Source organism: Zootoca vivipara, chromosome 4 (assembly GCF_965207765.1).
Source record: "Zootoca vivipara chromosome 4, rZooViv2.hap1.1, whole genome shotgun sequence".
Classification (NCBI taxonomy): Eukaryota; Metazoa; Chordata; class Lepidosauria; order Squamata; family Lacertidae; genus Zootoca; species Zootoca vivipara.
In genome coordinates, this window is record NC_142587.1 from 63,693,239 (window position 1) to 63,716,289 (window position 23,051).

Sequence of the window (23,051 nt, forward strand, 5' to 3'; positions counted from 1 at the left end):
AGTGTTTGCTTGCCCTGCAATACACCGTCACATTATGTCAACCACAAAGGACTGCAAACAAATACTCAGCTCAGACATGATTCAAGTTTCCAGAGAAGATTGAGTACAGAGTGCTACAAGGGTAGCAGCTGCCACCACTTCATAGTTCCCTTCCACCCTTTCATAAATAATGGACTAGTGGCGTTGGTGGAGGAGGAGGAAAAGAATGGTGCCCCTGGGAGCAGCAAGGAGGAGCTTGGCAGAAGGGGGGGCAACTTTCCTCTGAAATACAGGAGGAAGCCAGCATCCCTTGGCTCCGGTGATGGGAAGGTGGACAGGTCAACACGGACAAGCACCCCACAATACTCTGTAGAGCTGAGATAGAGAAGAGCTTAGAGCCTGCCTCTTTATATTCAAGGCAGTGAGATACAACAAGGGAACCCTCCTCCTCCTCCCCCAGTGTTTTCATTCATAATTTGGAGGAAGCACGGTAAACTCTCTCTCTTGAAATGAGTCATTTCCTTTGATGCAGCCCTTTAGTTAGCCACCTGCAGGAAACCTCATAACTGGTTCTGAAAAAGTAGCTAAGGGTTGTGCTGTCGCTCATTCATCTCCATGCAGCAGCTGGATCCTAAACTGCCGGTATGGATGAGACTTCGAGAAGGAACATCAAAAAAGACCTGCCCACAGACAGACATATCTGGTGGTGGAACGTTTTGCGAGTGGCTGCCTTTCAGAGAATGTCTGTTTGTCAAACAACACACTCCACACATACTGTGGCAATTGCTCAGGAGATCTTCATTCGGTGACCTCACTAAAATGAAAAGTGGTGGAGGGCCTCTGCAGCATTGGAAAAGAGGCTGTGAGCTGGCAATTTGGCTGGGAGTTGGGGGAGAGTAGAAAGAGAGATGTGCTTGGAAATTGTGAAGGGTGTGTGTGTGTGTGTGTGTGTGTGTGTGTGTGTGTGTGTGTAACTGTAGACCAGGGCTGGCTCTGCCATTGGGCAGTGAGGCAGCTGTCTCAGGCAGCTAATTCTGGGTGTCCTGAAAGGGCAACAAATTGTTACATTTTCATTTTTTAAAAACAATCATTTTATCCCCAGGGGGAAATGCTTGTTGGAACTTCTTCCTCAGAAACCAAAATACTTTGGTCTGCCTTGGGTATTATTGTAGCTGAACCACCGGCCTACTCTGGGACACCAGCAATTATCATGTATTGCCCAGATGAACATACAAAATTGGGCCTGACCTAATAATGTTTGGAACTAGTTCAGAGCAGACGGTTGTTTTATGGAGTCAGAGACACATTAAACTCCGTGGAGAGAGGCCAAAGAAGAAAGCCAGGATGAGGACTAAAATGAGATCAGCGCCCAAAAAGGCAAGACTTAGAATGAGAACCAATAAATAAATTTTATGGAAACTTTTGTTTCTCTATGTTTGCCACAGTGTTTTGCTGCCACCTAGTAGCAGATTTGTAAAAATGCAGTTCATAAAATACCGTAACTTGTTACAGTATTTTGATTGCTGCTGGCTGAGCAAAATTATTTACGGTTGTAGTAATACAGTCCTTAAAACTTTTGACAGCTTGTCTATCAGTAACAGTTGTTGTTTGCTCCCAAACCTTTTCTTTTATCCTTAAGGGATGAGCAGGGCTTCGTGGCAAGCTGGAAATCCAATTTCCCAGGCCAGGCCAGCAAAACAGAACAGGAAGACGGGAGATGCTGGTTTGGTGTAATGCTTAGAGTGGTGGACTAAGAATTCACACTCAGACATGATGCTCAAAGGGGGCCCTTAGGCCAGCCACATCTCGTAGCCTGACCTCCAGTGCAGAGTTGTCACAAGGATAAAATGGAGGGCCAAGAACCATCTACATTGTATTGAGCTACTTTGAATAAAGGTGGGATACAAATTTATTTAATAATCACATAATAAGAAATAGGAGCTTTGGGTAAGTAGAGCTGAGGGAAGTGAGATAGGAGTGACTTGGCATGGTGGGTGCCACATGTACACAGATAAGTTTTCCAGATGATAGTTTTGCTAGTGTAAGGAACAAAACAATGGTACAAATAACTTTACTTTTCCACATTATGTTTATAAAACAATATTTTTATTAGTTAGGGTACAGCATTATTATTTTTTTAAAAAAACACCATAGCATGAATGCAGATAAAAACATTGCAGCAGAATGAATCTCCCAGCCTTATATTGCTGCAATAGAGAGAGTGAGAATGAAGCAAACTGGCAAGCTGTAGCTGTCAGCAGAATTTGTGAAGCTATTTTATGACTAGGCTGTCCACACGTCTTCTCTAGTGCTGTAAACATGCAGCTTCCGACACATGAAGCAAAGTGGGGTTCTAGAAGATCCTGTACATCAGACTAGTATGAAGCTCAAGAGGCCTGTCAAGTAACGTGCGTCTAGGCCAGGCATAAGCAACCTTGGCTCTCCAGATGTTTTGGAACTGCAACTCCCATGATCCCTGATCACTGGCCCGGTTAGCTAGGGATCATGGGAGTTGTAGTTCCAAAACATCTGGAGAGCCAAGGTTGCCTATGCCTGGTCTAGGCATAGGACAGTCACCACCACAGTCACATCACGGATGGCAGATAAAGACATTAGGGTGATGGAAAAGCAGGGTGCAAGTGGTACAAAACAGCAGATAAGGGGGCTTACTCTGATGTGCTTCCACCAAGCAATCTTCTCAGAAGGGGTAGGGAAGGGGGCCTGTACATCTGGGCCCTGGCTTGGGAATCAATGGTAAAGAAATAGTAAACCATTTGGCTGGCACATGAGAAATATTAGCTTAGTCCCAGCCTTTTACTTCAAGTCTTAGAATCTCCCGGAGCATCTTTCTTTCGACCTTGGTCTCTAATGTAATATCAGGGCTGTGAATCACCTTCACTAGTGGGTTGGGGTTTTTTTTGGAAGCCCAGTAGTTAAAGGTAAAGGTACCCCCTGACCGTTAATTAACTTAAAGCAATTTCACTTTATTCTAGATACTGTTAAACTATGTACCCTAGCATGCTCTGCAGGAGGAAAGCCCATAGTCCTTTCTCTTAGGAATCAGGACTTTCAAGTCACAAGGCCAAACATCTTACCAATGACATTCATGCTCATATGACATTCAGACACCATGGTGTGTTTTTTAAGGAAAGCGTTGTCCCCAGAATCTAGCTGCAAATTCTAAAGACATTTTATGCACAAGGCTTAAAGCAGGACCTGCGTCTGTCAGGCTTGTGAATGTAAAGTCTGTGATGCCTATTTGTGTCACATGTGCATCTTTTCTGCATTATCAAACATAGCTATAAATGGCAGGAGAGGCTGGAACACAAGCGAAGTTTCAACTTTGATAACAGCCTAAAACAATGTGACTTATTGCTTAGTAAACATACCTGGCATACGTGCCGTACATCTAATTTACAAGGCCTATATGAGCCACAAAGATAGGATAAGAAGCCTTGACAGTGTATGTTATATCTGAGTTCTCAAATAGAATAATTCAAAACATTTGTGTAAAAATGGTCTCCTCATCAGATAGCAGTAACTGGATGTTCATGGATCCTGGCAGTGGCAGTATTGGTAAGAGGGGTTTTTTCCAGTAAATGAGACATGACTCTGAAATTAATTCTAACACAACTCAGTTCTGTAGCCACAGAGTGGGGTTTAGTCATCAGCATTTAATATTTATAAAAGGGTCTACACTGAACAAGGAGCTGTACGTCAAAACAAATGCATAACAAGTCCCAGCCAGGAGTTCACGATCTAATAATAGCTAGTGATGCTTAGAAGCAGAGACTGGCTTATTTAGGCGAGGACTGACTTCTTTTCAAAGGCAATGGAATGTCACACAAAGTCAGTACTACTGACACTCACAGGCTGCAATATTATACAAACTTACCTAGCTGTAAACCTTGCTTTTGAGTACACATGAATGGAATTGTAGTGCCATTTTCTTTAGTCTCCACCAATCTCTGAAAAAAGAATGTTCTCAGGGCCATTCTATCCATGTCTACTCAGAAGTAAGTCCCTAGATCAATGCCATTTACTTCAAGGAGCGCTGCTACCTCAGTGTATGTTCCTATAGAGAGGAAATAATGCCCCCATTAGAAGCTTCTAAAACTTAATCCTAAAACCTATCTGCAGAGTATATGCCCAATTAAAGACAGCAGAGTGGCTTGCAGTGTTTCAGGCAGCAGCAGCAAAACCTTTCTATCTAACAGAGGCCCAAAATAGCTATAGCACAAGAAAAGTGCACCTGGAGAATCCCTCAAATTCTCCAGCCTTTCATCTGAAATAAGATGCAAGCACATCCACACAAAGGCAAAATGCAGGCAAGGAAAGAAATGGAACACCTGCTGCAAATTACAAAGAAGATATATGTGAACTGCTTGGAACACTCAAGAAAGCACAATGCCTGTACAGAGAATTATCAAATTGCTTAGGCCAGTAGTCAATTTATGTTGAAAACTCGCATCACAAATATAAAAACAAAATGCTGTTTCTGTGCTTCCTATTAGTCACAAACTGTGCACTAGATCAGCGTCTTCAACCTTGTGCTTCTAGGTGTTGTTGGGATACTGCAGCTCCTACCATTTATGGCTGGGGGTTATGGAAGTTGTAGTCCAACAACATCTGGATATCCAAGGTTGAAGGATACTGAGCTGGAACATGTGCTGGGAAGCATTTTTGCATCATTCCATTCAAAGGGGCATATAGCAGTGGGCACAGGGATCCCTACTTTCTGCTAAATGGTAGCTGGATGGAACAAAAAGGTTTTAGAGATGGAAGCTCGGTTCGTGTCAGAACTTGCTCCAGAAGGGGGTGAGGTTGGGCATCTTTTTGGGCCTGTAAACTGACAAAGGGTCCACTGTCCAAACAGTACCACTGACCTCACTTTCCACATTCTCTGTTTTCGTGCCTCACCTCTTCCAGGTAAAGGAATTCTGTAGGTACCCTCCTTAAGGGTCCCTGAAATCCATGAGCCAACATCAGTTCATATAAACACCCAGCGTTTTTAACCACAAGAATCTGCGAAAGCTACTGTGATATGATTCCAAACATCCCAGGACAGAACTCAACACTTTTTCTGAAATTTTTAGGGCATTTCTGGTCCTCATTCCAGTATAAAATATGTACTTTGGGACTCCTGTATGGTATTTTGCCTGTTGTGTGTCTGTGCCTTGACAGAACCAAAAATACTGGGGTTTTGAGAAGCCTGAAATTTGTCGTAGAAACAGGAAAAATTATTCGGATTGTTTGAAGATTAAAGGTCTTGCACATAGATCTGTCATATTTAATTCAAACTCTAATTGCTACATGGAGCAATGATACCACATTGGCCCATGAGGACTATTTTTAGGTGGGTTTGTAGATTTGGCTAACTGTAGACAGGTGTTTTTTTAAAGGAAACTATCATTATAGAGATAACATCATGGAATGAAGAAACACCAATTCCCTAGACTGTAGGAAGGGTTAAAGGGAACACATCTGATCAAGCATCAATGGGATCAGGGAAACAATCATCCACTGTTTCCAGGGCTTCGGTGTCAACCATGACTTCTCGAAACTCTGTTTCAACATTTTCCTCTGTTTTAGTCTCCATTGCCAGTTTAGGTTGAACTGTAGGATTTGGATCCATCTTGTGCTCTGGTTTAAAACTCTCGCAGGTCTCAGGACCTTTAAAGGAAGGATAAGTTAGAATGTGCTATAAAAATTAATTAACATAGCCTCAGATCTCAATCTTTACTATAATCTTCAACAAAGTATTTATCTCAACTTTCCTTTTGCTGTTTTCTTTTTAAACTTTTGATTTATAGATTTATATCCCACCATTTAAAGTTTAAACAGAAACCTCCTCACAAGGCAGTACATGACGTGTATCAGTCAAACAACTAAATCATCATCATCATCAAATAAGAATGTAAGAAGAGCCCGCTGGATCAGACCAAAGGCCCATCTTGTTTAGCATCCTGTTCTCACAGTGGCCAACCAGATGCCTGAGGAAAACCCACAAGCAAGACCCAAGCACAAAAGAAGTACTTGTCCCACATCATTTAAAATGTAAACAATAACACTAAAGCAATACATCCAAGTGAATGGTTGACAAAGATATTAAAACAGCCATCAGTCTCAGTAAAACCTTATAACTACAACACAAACATCTCACAAAACTTCATCAGTCGTTTTGGCCCAGCTCCAGCCTGCTCCCTGTCTCGCTCTTATCAGCCGGCCGGCCAAGGTTGCCAGAGAGGGGAGAATGCTGCTGCTCTAATCGGGGAGAGGTGAGAGCAAAAGCTGGAGAAAAGGCTTGGCAGGAGGACGTTCTGTGGGTTTGTTTAAAGCCTGGATAAGACATTCCCTGTGCCTAACCCCAGCAAGATCCCCCTTCGTTACTACCTCATTTTATGGTGAGCTGGCGTGCCGAACAGAGTTGTTGGAGCTGCAAGACTGCGACCTGCCGGTAAGCAAGTCTATGCGGAGGTGAGGAGGAGAAGCTGCGGTGGTTGCAGCAAAGTTTGCTCCCTTTCTCTGAGCCCCCGTCACCCCCCTGGTTTTTTTTTTTTAATGAACTTATTTTAAATTTGAATTTTAATAAACTCATTTTAAATTTGGGTCGATCATGGGCTGCAGCAAGCGTTTGAGGGAGAAGGAAGAGCCGTTGCCCCTCCCTAAGCCAAAGTTAAAGAGAACAGACCTGCAAAGGGGCAAAGGAGGGAGTGGCCAGGCAAATTCTCAGGCTGAAGTAGAAACCTACAACCGCTTTCTCCCTCTGGAAGACCTTGAAACATCCCATACCCTGAAGGCACAGTGCTCTTTCTCTCAATCAAGAGTCCAAATGAGTACACCAAAAATCAAGCAGACCCTTTTGGCCGAGGAAGCAATGCCAGACCCAGCGGAATGCCTCAGAAGTGAGCAGTTGCATTTGATTATCAGGACTCTTCATTGTATTTTTTAAAAAATGGATGAAATATCCTTACAAGTATCTAACCTCATGCAGAAAGTTGGGAACCCTGAACCCAATCCATTACAAAGTCTACCCTATGAAAGAAAGCCTCCAGTTGACCAACCCCCCAAAGTTGAAAACAGGAGGAAGCATAAATATTGTTCAAATAACCAATTAAATAAACAAGTGTTAGTCCTGCATCCAAAGAAAATCTGCCTTTCAATTTGGAATGGAACAAGAAAATGGCTAAATTTAGAAGGGGCAAAGGATTGTTTAAGCAAAATTTTAAAGATCAAGCACCAACAAATTGACCTACATGCGGTGCTTCCTCTCTTACAGCGAGATGGCCTCCTTAAAGTGATACTAGCCTTTCATTCCTCAGAGATTCCTTTTGAAATAGTGCGTCGGAAAAAGACTTTAGCTACAATTAACATCATCCCTACGAGGGTGTTTGTGGACAACACGATTAAACCTCTATTATGCAGAGTTGCCGGAAATACTCCTCCAAGAGCAGAATGCCCTATCATATCAAGAAATGAGATTGACACCCAATCTTCCCAGTCAAATCTACCCCCTCTCCGAACATCTGAGGGGCCTGATCCTGATAATCTGCAAACATCCCTGGATGAAAATGCACTTATCATCTCCTTTGGTGACCTCCCGCTGAAAGAGCAAGCAGAAACAATACAGAGACTTGATATGCTCAAATCACAATTTCTGCAAGTACATAATAAAATTAAGAACCAAAATAATCTGGTTGCAACGTGTCTGTTGGAATCAGATGACCTCCTTCAATTTAGCCCAATACCTAAATCTATGGTTGCTCGGCAAGCTCCAGTGATGCAGGCGATGCCTGAAATGAACACTGTCCTGCGAGAGGCTTCTCCACCACCCTTACAAATAAATCTTGACCCACTTTCTCTGGAGATCCCAGTGATGGAGGATGTCCCTACCCACCGACATGATCCAAATTATCCTTCGACGCATTCTTCTATGCCAGATCTTGAACCTTCTTCTACATCAGATAAAATAACATCTAACCTACAAATGAACATTCAAAGGAGCTCTCTTTCAATATCTGGCCCACCAAGGGGAACTCGGTCACCCCAACAAACACGGGATGATCCTACTACTATATTACAAGACTTTAGGGAGGATTTGATTGAAGATCCGATGGGCCATATAAATAAAATTATCCAACCTCCAAAGGAAATTCCAGTTAGTGGTACTACCTCTGCTGACCCTTTCTTCACTCCCCTGAGTAATGCCCCTTTACATCTATCAACTTTTTCTGAAAAGCTGATTATTCCAGGCCAAGGAGTTACCTCTAGTGGAACGAGCGTACCAACCTCGCAGCTAAATCATCCCAACAAATCTATTCTGCTAGGATGTTCTGCTCGGTCGCTACCCTCCCAAAGAAAAATTACAGATTATTTGGGGGCTGAAATTCCCCTCAACTCAGAGCCCCTTCCCCACCTGAATTGACTATCAAATAACCAACCTAAATACCCCCCTATGCTATTTTTATGTTGGAACATCGCAGGATGGAGAGGGAAGAAATTCGATCCTGACTTCTTGAAATTTATAAACTCATTTCAGATAATCCTCCTCCAAGAAACCTGGGAAGAGGAGGCGATTGAGATAAATGGTTACGATCTTATTTCACTTCCAGCATGCCCCTCTCCCAAAGGTGGACGTTCTAGAGGGGGCCTGACGATAGCCATCTCCCTCAAACTACAGGCAAAACTCACGCTTGTAAAATCATTTCCTCCCTACGCTATCACAGGCTTGATTTCAGGAGGAAAATTTGAGTTACTGATTACAAATGTTTACTTCCCCCCTGGGGGCCAACTGTCAGATCTCCATCTTAAATGGGAAACCCTCGAGGATCATTTATCTTCCTGTTACACCAAGTACCCGAACGTCCCCTCATTATTGGGTGGTGACTTTAATGCTCGTACAGGTGCAAATTGGGAGGCTCTAACCAAGGACAAGTGGTGGGTTCCCTCTGGCCACCAAAACCTGGACCTATTTCCACTTGCACAGAGACTATCGAAAGATGATAGAGTGAACAAAGCGGGTGTTCTTCTGTATCAACTAATAATCCGTCTAAACCTAATTATTTTAAATGGTAATTGTCCCCCTGATATTCCTGGCGAATTCACCCATTTGAGTACAATCTCAAACAGTGTTCTCGATTACTTAATAGTCTCTAGGGATTTATTCTCAAATTTAAAATAGAAAATGTTCAGCTAAGCGACCACCTCCCCTTGGTTGCCAAACTCTCCTTGGATTGGCAGCCGGTTGAGACTATGCATCCCACACATTTGGGAATAAATGCTGTCGCCCAAGTGAGAGGAATAAAATGGTCCGTAGTCCAGGCCCAAAAATATATGGAATTCTTCCAAAAAGAAATAGTTAAAATTGATATCGTTCCCACGTTAGACTCATCTGAATATAACAATACTTTGAATTTATTTTCCTCATTCATGGAAGATTTTACGTCCTTTTTTACAGTACCAGCACATCGGGTAAATCGGATTCATTTTAAGGCTGGTGCTCCTTGGTTTAATCTACAATGTAAGCAGGCTAGATCTTACCTTTGTGCCATTTATAATGATTACAAGTCATCTGGTGCTTTAGTATTGCCTCCGAATTATCAGCAAGCAAAAACTGCATATAAGCAGGTACAGAAAATTGCCAAATATGAGTGGCAAAAAAATCGATGGCAGGCGCTAATTGCTGCCTCCCGATCTCAAAGTTCACGGGAATTCTGGCATCTGGTTAATAGAAGATCAAAGAAGTACCCTTTGACAGTTATCCCTGCCCCGGTTTGGGAATTATTTCTAAAGAAATATTTTTCGTTGACAGAACCTTCTACTCATTCTTCTGATGATTTAATCAAGCACCTACCCATCTGGCCAAATACTGAACCGGATGAAATTTTAGACTTAATCTCCAAACTAAAAACTGGTAAAGCCCCCGGGCCCGATCTGGTCCCAGCGGAGGCCATAAAACTTCACCCTGCCTGGTGGGCAAAAATTCTTGCTGTTATTTTCGATGCTATAAATGCCACTGGTCTCGTACCAAAAACGTGGAAGGATGCCATCATAGTCCCAATCTATAAAAAAGGTTCCCCAGACGATCCGGGGAACTACAGAAATATCAGTCTTTTGTCAATTATTGGGAAAATATATGCACGTTTTCTTTTAACCAGACTTGTTCAATGGTCCGATGAAAACCAGCTGATTGGCCCTGAACAAGCTGGATTTAGACCAAATCATTCAACTACGGACCATGCAATAGTTCTGTATCATTTAGCTCGGAAATATTCATTCCCAACGCGAGGCCAGCTTTGTGCGGCCTTCATAGATCTAAAGGCCGCGTTTGATAGTATACCTAGAAGGTTATTATGGGAAAAACTGGCACGCTGGGGCATAGATGGAAGGCTACTGTGGCTGATGATTCAACTCCATGAAGGGTCGGCTGCCAGGGTGAGGATCACTCCTGCTGGTGACCTTACAAATCCTGTATCTATCAATAGAGGAGTCAGACAGGGGTGTATTTTAGCCCCTTTCCTGTTTAATTTATTTATCAGTGACATGAGGGCACCCTTAGCCGAATCCCAACTAGTCATCCACGCCCCCCGCCTGGCAAATTATAGATGTCCATTGCTGTTATACGCGGATGATGCCGTGATTCTCTCTTTCTCGAGAGTCGGACTTAGGAGGGCCCTTAAAATTTTTGCTTCATATTGTAAATCAAATTTCCTTACTATAAATCAAGCCAAATCAAAGGTTTTAATTTTTTCAAGAAGTCGGAAAACCTATAAGTGGGAACTGGAGGGGAAACCCATTGAACAGGTTCACAAATTTCAATATCTGGGTGTCTACTTCCAGTACAACATGGGCTGGAAGGCACATATCGCATATACCCTAAATAAGGCCAAAGCTCTTTCGTTCGCACTGTTGCGCTTTTTCTTTTCTGACGGAGCTCTTCATGTCCCATCAGCCTTAAAGGTATATAATGCTAAAGTGATCGCGACAATGGCCTATGCTGCCCCGTTATGGGGGGCCTCTGTAAACCTGATGTCCTTGGAGATAGTCCAAAATCAATTTCTGAGACGCCTATTAAAACTGCCCCAGTGTGTGAGCAATTCAGCCATTCGCTTAGAATTAAAAATCCCTTCTCTAGAAAACGCCCTATGGAGGCGTATTTTTTGTTATTGGTTGTCCTTGCGACACAGACTTTCAAAACTCTATCTTATCCAATGTCTCTGGCGAGACAAATTCGCTAGCCCATGGGCAGAGAAGATACATACAAAAATCGTGTCCTATGGACTGTCTCCATCGGACCTATTGAAACTAGATCTCGCCTCGGCCAAAAGAACACTTACGCAAAAACTAGATGAGTTTGATCTCCAACAAAATGTCATAATGGGAAGTGGTACATGCTCACCGCTGAATCTTGGTATACGGCTTACACCGCAGATTCCATCTTATTTGTCATCTTTATCTGTTGCGGCCCACAGATTTGCTTTTACTAAAGCAAGATTTAACGTTTTTCCATCCAACGTTATGGGCAACAGGTTTACTAAAGGACAAATTTCAGCATTATGTGCATGTGATAACAAAACTATAGAATCTCTCCATCATATATTATTCTGTTGTCCCTTGCACACGGACTCCCGGACCAGATTTCTACTTCCCTTAATAACAGAAAGTTTGACTGAGAACTTGGAGTCTCAGTTAACATATCTGCTACAAGACAGCGACCCTAGCAGAACACTGCTAGTAGCAAGATATTTGGTTACAGTTCTCTCATACAAAAGGAAAAATGGTTTACTTCATGATTACTGAAAATCTGTTCTATTACCCGATTTATAGCGGAAACTTGTCGAAACAAATGTACTGTTCCATCTATTTTATCCAAGGAATTATTGCAAATTATATCTGTTTATATGTATTGAATTTTTAAGTCCTTTTTAAACTTTATTTACTCTTGCTTTATTTTATCCTGTCTTGCCCAGTGTTTTTTGTACATTGTGTTGCATAAGATTATATTGTGGGCCTTTGGCCGTAATAAAGATTTCATTTCATTTCATCAGTCCAATTGAAATCATTATGGAAGAGCTCCAGCATACAAGCGATTATTGTGGAGGAACTCTATATGATTCCATTTGGCCATGTGGGGAGCTGCTCTACATGTTACTCTACTGTTTTGTGGAATGGCCACCACACAAAAACTGTTGCATGTAGCTTTTGGAAGGTCGCCGTTTCTGCATCCCTGAACTACACAAACACATTTAGTCCCACACAGCTTTGCTCTTTAATAACAGACAACAATGACATAACTGTACCTACCAGGATTGGGGGTACTGCCAACAAGGGCATCTGTGGTTTCACAGTGGTCTCCATTAGGAGGACTCTTTGGTTCTTCACTGGAAATGGCAGACAGGGTTATCCCCTCATCCTTTTCATCTTCTGTTGGAAAGCATAATGAGAGACTGAAAGGGGGCAAATCAATTAATCAATTAATATGGGTGAGGTAGAGTTTCGGCTTTGTGGGTATTCCTTCACCAATGCTAATTGCTGTCTACTAAACTGTACCCGACCTCTCCATAAAACACCCAAATCACCCCCCAAAAAATTCCATGTACAATTGCATAGTTATTGTCTTCAAAGGTTGCCATGCTTCATAGAGCAAAATAGCAGGTGCCCTATTTTACATCAGAGGTGGCTAACCTGTGGCCCTCTACTGGGTGACATCTCATCCAAGAGAACATTGGCCAGGCAGGCCGAGGCTTTGGGGAGCTGAAGTTCAGCAACATCTGGAGGGTCACAGGAACCCCGCTTTCACCTGTGGGTTTGTTTAGGATTGAGGAATTGTTCACATGTAGCTAAACTGTTGATTATTTTTATGAGGATGACCCAGTAAAGGGCACTAAGAGAATAAGAATTATAGGCAAAGAGGAGAAGAAAACTACCAAAATGCATACAGTGAATAGTGGGTATAAGCAGTTTATTTCCAACTTGTATTAACTCTAGTTTAAGAAGGGCAAGGTCTCCAGGTGGTCTCCTGATGCCCCGTTGGAATAAGATCTGTAGGTCTGGGTTTTCCCCCATGTGGATTCTCCTAAACTTCAAGAGCAAATTGTGGAACAGGTGCCTCTTGTTCTGGTGATGCCAGAATTGAGTTCTTTCCAGAGGCCTAATCATGCAAGGAAACCTAAAAAAAAGTGACACTTTGATGCCAACATTGCCATCATCGTGATTTGTGGTGCCTGTAGGCAAAACTTATCATGACGAAGCCTCTGTATCCCTTCTGTTCCCATGGCATATTATGAGACCATTTCTAGTTGCAACAACTTATGCTAAGAGGAGTGTAAGAAGTTAGGGTGACGGATTTTGAAGAAATATCAGGTAGGCTTGATAAGAAATTTGGAAGATAGATCCCAGGTGCAGGGTCCCTTTCAACAGGTCTATGATTCTATGTGCCGAAGGAGCTGCATACCTAAAACATAGGTTAGGGATCATATGAATAAAATCATCTAAATGATCCTTGGTCCCTAAAACAAGAATGATGTAACCTTATGAGAAATATACCTTTGCAGAAATGCAGTCAAGTGTAAAACCTGAGAGGCAGGCTGGGATGTGGGCAAAGGAGCCATGGAAAGCAAATATGAGCTTTATTCTGGCTGGTTGCAAAATCTGCCTAACTTCAGAATTGTCACTTTTGTCACAGAGTGTAAACAACTGCAGTTATAGGAGGAGCTTAGATTCATCTATAATAACCTATTTTTTAAAAGAATGTAACTGTGGTTACATTGCTTACATGGGGAGTAAATGCGACTGGACTTAGTAGATTTCACTTCTACGTAAACATGCAATAGGATTGCGCTTCAAAATGCAATGCAAAAAAGAAGAGGGAAAACTGCTACTCACCCTCAGGCACTGGAGTGAAATGATGCTTGCTCTTCATGCAGCAGCATGTGATCAGTGAGGCAATAATGGCCAGAAGGAGAGCACCCCCTCCACACGCTACCATAATATACAGGAAGTGCGGGTGCTGCAGCAGATCTCCTGATTGAAAGAAACAAGGTTGTTCTTAAGCAGTAAAGAAACAGGAGCAACCTAAAGACAGGACTCAGGGTCACCACGATGTTAAAGGTGTCTTTGCCTATAATATGCAAGGTGTGTGGTTTTTTAATGCAAATAATGTTGGTGGGGAGAAGACCACTGTTAGTTATCAGAATCCTACCAGGCATGGAGAAGTTATGTAAGGATGCTTCTAGACTGCTACTATTTGGGGGGGGGGGCAAATTCAGGTTGCAGTCACACCCATATCATACATTTATAGCACATCTAAAGCATATGACTTCCCCACAAAGAATCCTGTGAATAGTAGTTTGTTAAGGGTGCTTTAAATCACTGGTCTTCGGCTGATGGGTTGGGACCCACTAGGTAATGAGCTACCCTTTGATCCTTCACACCTCATTTTACTTGAAATAAAATTTACTTACAAAAGAACATGATTCACTCTGCCTCCCACTTCACTTAGATCAAACTTAGGGGAAAAAAACCCACTTAAGGCTGGAAACATTCCATTGATACATAATACAGCAATCCACTTTATAGCCTAGTATGCTTTGATTCCTTTTTATATTTTAGTTCCTAGGAATTGAAGCGGCTTTCAGTCACTAATATCTACATTTATTACTATTAAAAAATATTCTTCTCCCCGCCACCACTGCTTTTGGAAACCAAAAGGTTCCTGGGCTCATTCTGAATTATGGAGTGCCAACAGGATTTTCCAGACCTGGTCCACTCAGTGTGGATTGCCTGCTGTGCCCCATCTATCTAGTTGCAACAGTACCGGCCCTTCCATTAGGCAACACAATTTGAGTATCAACAAAGGGCAACAACTTATTAGTTATTTAATTTGTTGTCATTGTATTTTTACAAAGGACCGGGGTTCTGGGGTTTTCTGTCTCAGGTGACAGTATAACTTGGATGGCCTTGGGGATTATGTACCTTGCCTTGGTAGGAATTCATGGCACCATTTTCCTGGTCAGCTGCAGACAGCAAAATGTGTTGTGCTGACCCAGATATCCTCTATGCTCCATGGCTGAGGGGGGGGTTGAGCTTTGGGTCTTTTGTTCTGGACCTTCCTTTTTTTGAATTTATGGGTATGTTTTTTTACATTTGTTATGTAAAAAACCATACCCATAAATTCAAAAAAAGGAAGGTCCAGAACAAAAGACCCAAAGCTCAACCCCCCCCCCCCCCAGCCATGGAGCATAGAGGATATCATCATGAGATGCATAGAAACTTATTCAGACAGACATGTAGTGCCCATTTTAAACCTTCACCACATCAGGAGGCCACTGTTTGCTGATTCTTGTGGCTGCTGCTACACCTCTCAAATCTGTAAAGGTTGGAGAGTGCAGAAATAGTTCCCTGTGACTGAGGGGATTGAACTGCAAGGTTACTGCACCATAAATATCAAAGCCACGCACGACTGCTTGCAGTTAGCAGTCTGTGAGCAACCCATTGACTGCAATCCATTCAAAACATTCAGGGGGCAATAGGTATCCGATAAATTGCATTCTTTGTTTGCTTGTTTTTATTTCAACTGCCTGGTCCAGGACACAGACATTAAAAAGCAAAATATATTGCCAAAATGATGAATGATTTACCCTAACTATGAATGTCAGGTAAAGGAGATTTTATTGTGAGCTACTAATAATTCTGGTTATTTTGCAATGAATATCTAGGCAAGAATCACAAGATGGGGCCAAAATGGAAGCTGAGCCTTGGAGCATTCAGCTAATTATTCTGAGGACTGCTGTGTCAGATGTGGTGCTGGTAATAGAAAGATTATTGCATCAGTTTCAGATGTCTCTCAGTGATTTTTTAATGCTGACAGGCCTATCCTATGCTGTCTAAAATGTTCCTTCAGCAGCCAGTCATTTTAATGATTGCTTTGTATTGCTTTTATTTTTATTTTACTTTTATTTTGTCATACACTGCCCTGATGCTTGTGAGATGGCAATGTGTGTGTGTGTGTGTGTGTGTGTGTGTGTGTGTGTGTGTGTGTGTATTTCTGGGGTACATATTCAAATATGTTGTAAGATGTATTCAGACATGTTTTTCCCACTTTAACATTTTCATTAAGTTTTCCAATATACAGAGGAACAAGAAATAAATAAAAAAAGTTGCCCCCCCCCAAAAAACATCATGGCCTGCAAGAAAAAAATGAGAATGCTGTATGGAACAAAGTAAATAACAAACCATCATTTTCCAGAGGGCCTTTCACCAAAAGTCTTTAAAATAAGCATGGGGGGAAAAGGAAGAAATCCCCTCCCTTGTGTGTCTGTTAACTATTATATATTAAGGTCCAGAAATTATATTTAATATCTGAAAGCTTTACAAAATCCCAATATTTGCGTATGCGGATGGGACCAAATGTCCATGTTCTTTCAGATTAGTGTATAATATAAAGTCATTCCACATGGCAAAGTAATGGTCACTAGTGAATTGGCCTCCCATTAGCCCCAGTCAACATGGCCAAAAGTCAGGGGTGATGGAAGGAACTGTCCAACAATGTCTGGAGAGCACCCAGTAGGCAGGGAGCTGCTTCATGAATGAAGGGAAACGATTTTGTGTTGGTGAGTCAGAGAGACAGATCTGCTGATGTATAAATTCAAATAACATGTTGAACACCCATAAGAAGAAGGTAAAATATAACTTACGATCATTACCACCATTACATGACAGCTCAATGGAGGAGCTGCTACGAGAGTCTCTTCTATGGCAAGCGAGCTTTCCCTGTACCCCTTTCCCCAAAATAATGTTCTTGCCACCATCTTTCACACAAGCATCAAAATCATTTATTCTTCTCCCATTCTGAGTCCAGTAAACTCCATCATTGAATTGGCCATCTGCTTCACAGGACAAATTTGCTCTTCCATCAGGTAGACAATTGATATAAACAGCTGGAGGCTTCTCTAGGCAGTGGAACGAGAACAACAAAACAGAGAGAAAAATGTTACCATGACAGGACAGTGGGAACCATCATCTGAACCTTTCATTGTTGTTGTTTTTCATTTAATCCCCTATTACCTCCTTCAACTATATATAACATTCAATGGATCCTAATGGATTTTTCCTGCTGTTTGCTTCCCGAGAAATTGAAAGCTCCTCATGGTCCTTGTAAATAGACCTGCTCCACTACTAAAATTTACCATCTTCTAAATTGGGATTCCAGGAATCTTCGAAAGCAAATCACATGGATTGCAGGTTCCTATTAACTTTGTTTTTAGGGGTACCAGCCCAATGGCAGGCAATTAAGGTGCAATCCTGTATTGAAAATACAGTACAGGGGACAAGCACACTTGTGTTACTTCAATACGTTGCCATGCCCATGTCAATCAAACTGCTTCACCAAACCATCAACTTAATGTTGACCATCAACTTCATCATGTCAGGAGCCACTAATGGTTGTGTGAAGTTGGTTCATATTAGCTCCAGTCCAAAGAACGTGAGCCCTCTTGTGACTTGTTGAAATCAAGCATACGGGGAAAATATGGGGTGGTGATTGTTGTTATTGTTGTTGCTGTTTTCCAGATCAGAAGAAATATATGGAAAATCTGAGTCACAATGTAGAAGCTGGGCAAAGGAATATTTCTGGCCAAAACATTCCCATACAAAATGTGATTCTCGCAATTCAAGCATGCATTTGAAGTAATGAAGGAATTGGTGTTTCCTTCTTCCTCTTTGGCAAGTTGTATCTTTGCTGTTTAAATCCCACTTACGTGTGTACCCAAAGCACCATTGCCTTTGCTACATCAGTTGCAGTTCTGCCTGTTTGCCTTTGGATGGCACTTAAGAGTAATGTACTTAAACACTTGAATCATACATGCATACTTTTCTTATGGCACTTTCTTCTGTTTTAACAAACTGATCCGAGAGCGAACCGTGTGCATTTATTACACTAACCGGAATAAATTAGCTCCCTCCTTTAACCTGTTGTATACCAACCCGCATCTTTGAACGAAAACCAACACTCCCATTGATCAAACCCTGTTTAAAAGGGATATGGTAGTCCCAAGTCTACGATTGCAGCATGAATGTTGGAAAGAGCCTTTGCATCACCGTAGCTCCTTGTCTGTAAAGGGTTTACTTGTCTTCTGCAGCTGTTAAAAGCCAAGGATCCTCTGTCCATACAAGATGGAGAACATACTCTCCAACATTCCTCAGATGAAAATAGGGACATTTCTCATTTACCCTCCTCAACATCCCATTTTTTGACACGCCCACCCTGGCAGAGATTTCCTATCAGAAGAAGGGCAACAGGGAGCCCATGGAGGGGCAATGGGATGCTCCCTCACTGGTGCTCGGGACAAGCACCAGCTCCTCCTCCTCAAGCTTGAAGGTGGCAGCACTGACAGGGGAAATATGGACATTCTGGGATCAAATCAGAAGTCACGGTGGCTTTCTGAACTCCATGACTATCCCTGGAAAATCTAGACACTTGGAGGGTATGTGAGAACCTCAGAGTACTTGGGTTAAAGCAGACTGGGGGCCTTATTATTTGTGGCCTTATTATTATTACTGTATTATTATTATTATTATTATTATTATTATTATTATTATTATTCACACAGTGAAATGAATTATCTGAAGCACTTGCAGCAAGCACAAATTAAAATTTGGCATGCCGCAAACCAGTTCACTTAAGGGAGATTTGCAATGCTGTGTCAAATCAGCAGGCCTGTTTGCTACATGCAGCGTCTGTCAGGTGGTGGTAGTTATGAATGCCAGCTGAGTGTGAGAGGTGATGTCCATTGGCCTCTAGAATAGTCTCCAACTGCCCTGAAAATGCTGGGACTGTCACGGAAACCCTTAAGCCATCACAGCTTCTCACTTTGTCATGTCGAGTCCTGAATTCCCATCTTTAATGAGCTACACTAACTGGAAATGGCTTCGCGATGGGGGAAGCAAGAGGAAGAGAGAGTTGCCAACTGAGTCACTTTCTCCTCCCCCTCCCCCTCCTCCCCCTCCCCCTCCTCTGCTGCCATGCCCTTTGCTGCTGCTCCTGGGAGTCATAGAAAATGGAGTGGAGTAATAGAGAAAAGTCTTGTGCCAGGTCCAGGGGAGGGAGCCAGGTAGGTCGGCTGGCTAGCTGGTGGAGGAGCAGTAGCAGGAAGAGGAGGAAGGAGTGAGGCAATGGAGACAACAACGGCAATGTCAAAAAAAAAAGTCCTCCCCCTCCCCAACAGTGATCTTGAATAGAATGCCTCATTTTATCTGAGGCATGTTGGAGGGTACGCTTTAGTCATTAGGCTGTGACTACAGCTGCCACCATACATGTTGCCTGGGACATGTTTATGGCCCTCCAACATAAGCTGGAGGGCCACAGGGTCCCCGCCTGTGTTTTAGGCTAAATGTCACTGAGTTTAAGCTTAAATTAAAGCCCACTTATTTGTAGATCGCAAACTAAGGCTGCATGCTTCCTTGGAAAAAAAACTCCCATTGAACACTGGCATCTATTTTCTGAGTGAGTATGCTTAGGATCACACAGTGTGTTTGAAGCAGAACCAGCAATTAATCAACCTCTTAGATTTTGCCATTGTCGATTCCAAAATGAGGATGCTGACTGCAAGGAATGGATAGAATTTTGTCAATTTCAGTTTCTCTCAGCTACTCATTTTCCCCATCTTAAATTTAGTTCTCCATATTTCCACATCAGTTTGCCAACACTTTTCGAAAGGACCTAATGAAAATCCATTGGCATGTTGATACAAATTTCTCTTTTGGGTAAGAAATTTCTGCAAGCAATTTCCCCTGATATGCCAAGCAGTTTTGCAAGGCAATTTCCCTGAACACAAAGTAGTTTTGTATGTTGATTTCACTAAGATATGAATATATTCTGGTATGTGGACTTTTGTGCATATATTACCTGGCTGGGGGACTGCTTTGCAAAATGAAAAGAAGTGCAGATTTTGAAGGATGGCTGTGTTTTGGTTCATGCATTGTTTCAGAAAGTGCAGATTCGGTATAAAATGCAAACAGGTATTAGATGTAAATGAAATCAGTTCCCATGAAAATTGATCCCAATTGATCCCCCATCCCTACTTACCACACACTTTGAGCAAGAAAATTTCGCTGTCATTTCCAAAAGCAAATGTATATTTCCCCTCGTCGTTTTCTGATAAATTCGTCATCTCTACAACCCCGTTCCTCAAGCACAGCCTTTTGTCACAATCATTGCAACAGTTCATCGTAAAATTCTCCGGCTCAGAACAGTTCGTTTCTTTCATTACTTGGATGTCACTTAGATTTTTAATTTTCAAAGGGAAAGAAACATTGCCACCAGTGTCACCAAAAAGCCGTTTGAGGTTCATACAAGTCACACCTGCAACAGTAATAAAAGATTTAAGTAGATTTTTTTAAAAGCAGTTTATAAACACTATTAAATAAATAAATACATATTGAAAAGCCACAGTAAGTCTAATCAAAGAGGTAACACTGTGGTCACAATCAGAAAAAGATGAGGAAGAAAACATCTGAGAACTGTATTCTTCGTTTCCCACCCCCACCCCCTTAGCTCATAGCTTCATTTTATCTCAGTGAAAAGTCAGGGTGGGGGGACGGAATCAACTTAATATTAGTTACTAAGATTGAAAGCCTTAATTCATGAAACAGTGCAATTCATACATTTATATGAGAACTTACCCTTTCGAAGGGTACTTGCTGAGCAATTGCTGCAAATAAATGACCTAAATGTAGCTTTTAATTCAGGTAACATTTAATATATTCTTACAAGAAAGTATGTGGTTTGTCAGTTAAATAGTGTTGTTTTTCATGTAGCTTAAACTCTCACCCATAGTGTGTATGTATTTGAATTCATTACTCATTGGCCTCAGAAAACATTCCATGATTTTATTTGGTCCACAGATTTATACTGATTACACTATAGAATGTTTAGAAATGGAAATAATTACCACCTACTTAGTTGTTTTTTAAAAAGAAAAAGAAAGAATCTAAGCAGTGTTTGCAAAACTGGATGAATTCAGACTAGTTACTTTCCCTCGCTACAATTCCCTGTCTCCAAAATTATGCACAGATATTGAAAATGACTTGGAGTATTGTTTTCAAAAGGATTTTAAAGTGGAAACCTATGTACATGGGACTTGGGCCCCTGAATGATTTTGGGGTGTTTTCATCTAGTATTCTAAATTATTTGCTCAAGGTCACACCGAGAGACAAGAAAAAAAACCCTGGAATCATTGTGTTGACCACTACCCCTCACGAAAAGCCTCACAACCTCTTATTTCTCTTGCATTTACAAATGCAGTACATCAGGAGACACGGCTGCAATTAGCTTATGAAAAAATCTGTCTTACTTTGGAGTGACTGGCCATTTTCATGCTTTGGCGGTTATGACACCAGTATTTCCCTGAGTCCCGTAGACTAGCCTTCCTTTAAAGGAGAGGGGTGGCGGGGGTGAAATCTGAACGAAGAGGATAATTTCTGCTCACCTAGGCAAACCAATGCCAATTTGATAAAAGAAAATTCCCACTTACCATCAGTAATGGTCAGAATCACCAGCACGCATGGCAAGGGAAGAGAAAAGCGGAAATCCATTTTAAGCACCTTCTTGCATCGTGTGCTGAGAAGAGGATCTGGCTTTGCTGTTAAACCAACGTACTAGTCAGGAAATGATGTCAGAAGCAGGAATTTAAAAAAAGAAAAGAAGAAGAGCATATACTGGAGGGATACAAGACTAATGTACAGTCAAAACAAAGCAGAAGGGTGTTTGGTTGACTGACCTCATGCTTTAGCCACATCACCTTGATGATCTATTTCTATGGCCCTGTATGCAGGAAGTGGGGTGTGTAAGAATAAGATTCAGAAGGAGAGATGAAATAGTGCTCTAAGCAAGTTCATCAGAGCCAACAGGACAGAGCTAGCAAGAATCACAAGCAAATCCTGATAGTGTGCTACTTTTTCCTATTCATTGAAGCCCTTTGTTGACTGATATAAACACGGGAGTGCAAAATGCAACATAAACACAACCTAATCCCACTAACAGTAGTCTTAACTTAGTCATACTGAGTCGTATTCAACTACTGTATGTCATACGCAGAGGATGCCCACTGAAATCAACTAACTTTTACCCAGAGTAGACCTATTGAAATTAGTGGCCACAACTAAGTTAGGACCATTCATTTCAATGGCTCCACTCTGGGCTGGTGAGGTGAATCCTGCCCAACAGAACAAGCTAGATTCAACCAACTGAAGTGGATTCAGACCAAAAGCTGCAGCACATATTGGGAGTGTGTGTAATATGCTTTGAGCATCAATGATAGCTCAAAGAATTCTGTACCTTTACAGATGGAACCAGCAGGACAAGCCCCAAGTGCATGAGGTCTTCTTTCTGATGACAAATATTCAACCATGAATGAACTGTGCTGTATATGAAATTCATCCAAATCTTTGACCAATTTAGAAAAGATACAAATATGGCGCTCTGTGTTAACTCAATTTGATACCGCAGCAGTATAGTAGTTGTAGCATACATGTCGCTGTGGAAGATTATCCTATTGCAAATACCTCCGATAATACTTTGCAGATACTCACATATGCCTCAGTTGAGAGGGTCACAATAATGGCCCAATGCATGTGTGATCCCCACCACCAAAAAAGTGCGCTCTCACAAGAATGGCCAGGCCCAGCTTCACAGTCAGCATTCTAGAGAATTCTGCCCACCCCCCAAAAGCTACCAAACTCTGTCTCTACAGGACTGGCTGAAGGTCAGGATAACTATTCTGTCTCTACCCCACGCACATACAGCGGGACGGGGGAGGGGAACCTCGCTGTGATCTAAGATGTGACAAAAATAGCCTTCTGTGAGAAAGGCAGTGATCTGAAACTCCAGACATCTGCAGGCCAGTGGAGAGAGAGAGAGAGAGAAGACATCTGCAATTAAGAAGTCACCCATGGGTGCACTTGCCCTTTATATTTTTAGACCAGTACCGTGCAACTGCAACCTATACGTAGACCCCACCATCCTGCCCTAAGTGAATGCACTTGATTGGGGAAAGGCTCTTTATTGCATCCAATAA

The 23,051-nt window shown here is 42.0% G+C and overlaps 1 protein-coding gene across 1 annotated transcript; it reads right to left on the minus strand.

Annotated features, from left to right (window-relative positions):
• Positions 1–2,071: 2,071 nt before the first annotated feature.
• LOC118085164 (uncharacterized) lies at positions 2,072–21,650 on the minus strand. The gene is made up of 6 exons (XM_088668014.1): positions 21,510–21,650; positions 20,063–20,338; positions 16,674–16,928; positions 13,864–14,001; positions 12,283–12,402; positions 2,072–5,652 (listed from the first exon to the last, which is right to left on the minus strand). The coding sequence occupies exons 1-6, from the start codon at positions 21,568–21,570 to the stop codon at positions 5,468–5,470; spliced, it is 1,035 nt and encodes a 344-aa protein (XP_088524140.1). The 5' UTR covers positions 21,571–21,650; the 3' UTR covers positions 2,072–5,467.
• Between the last annotated feature and the right edge of the window lie 1,401 nt (positions 21,651–23,051).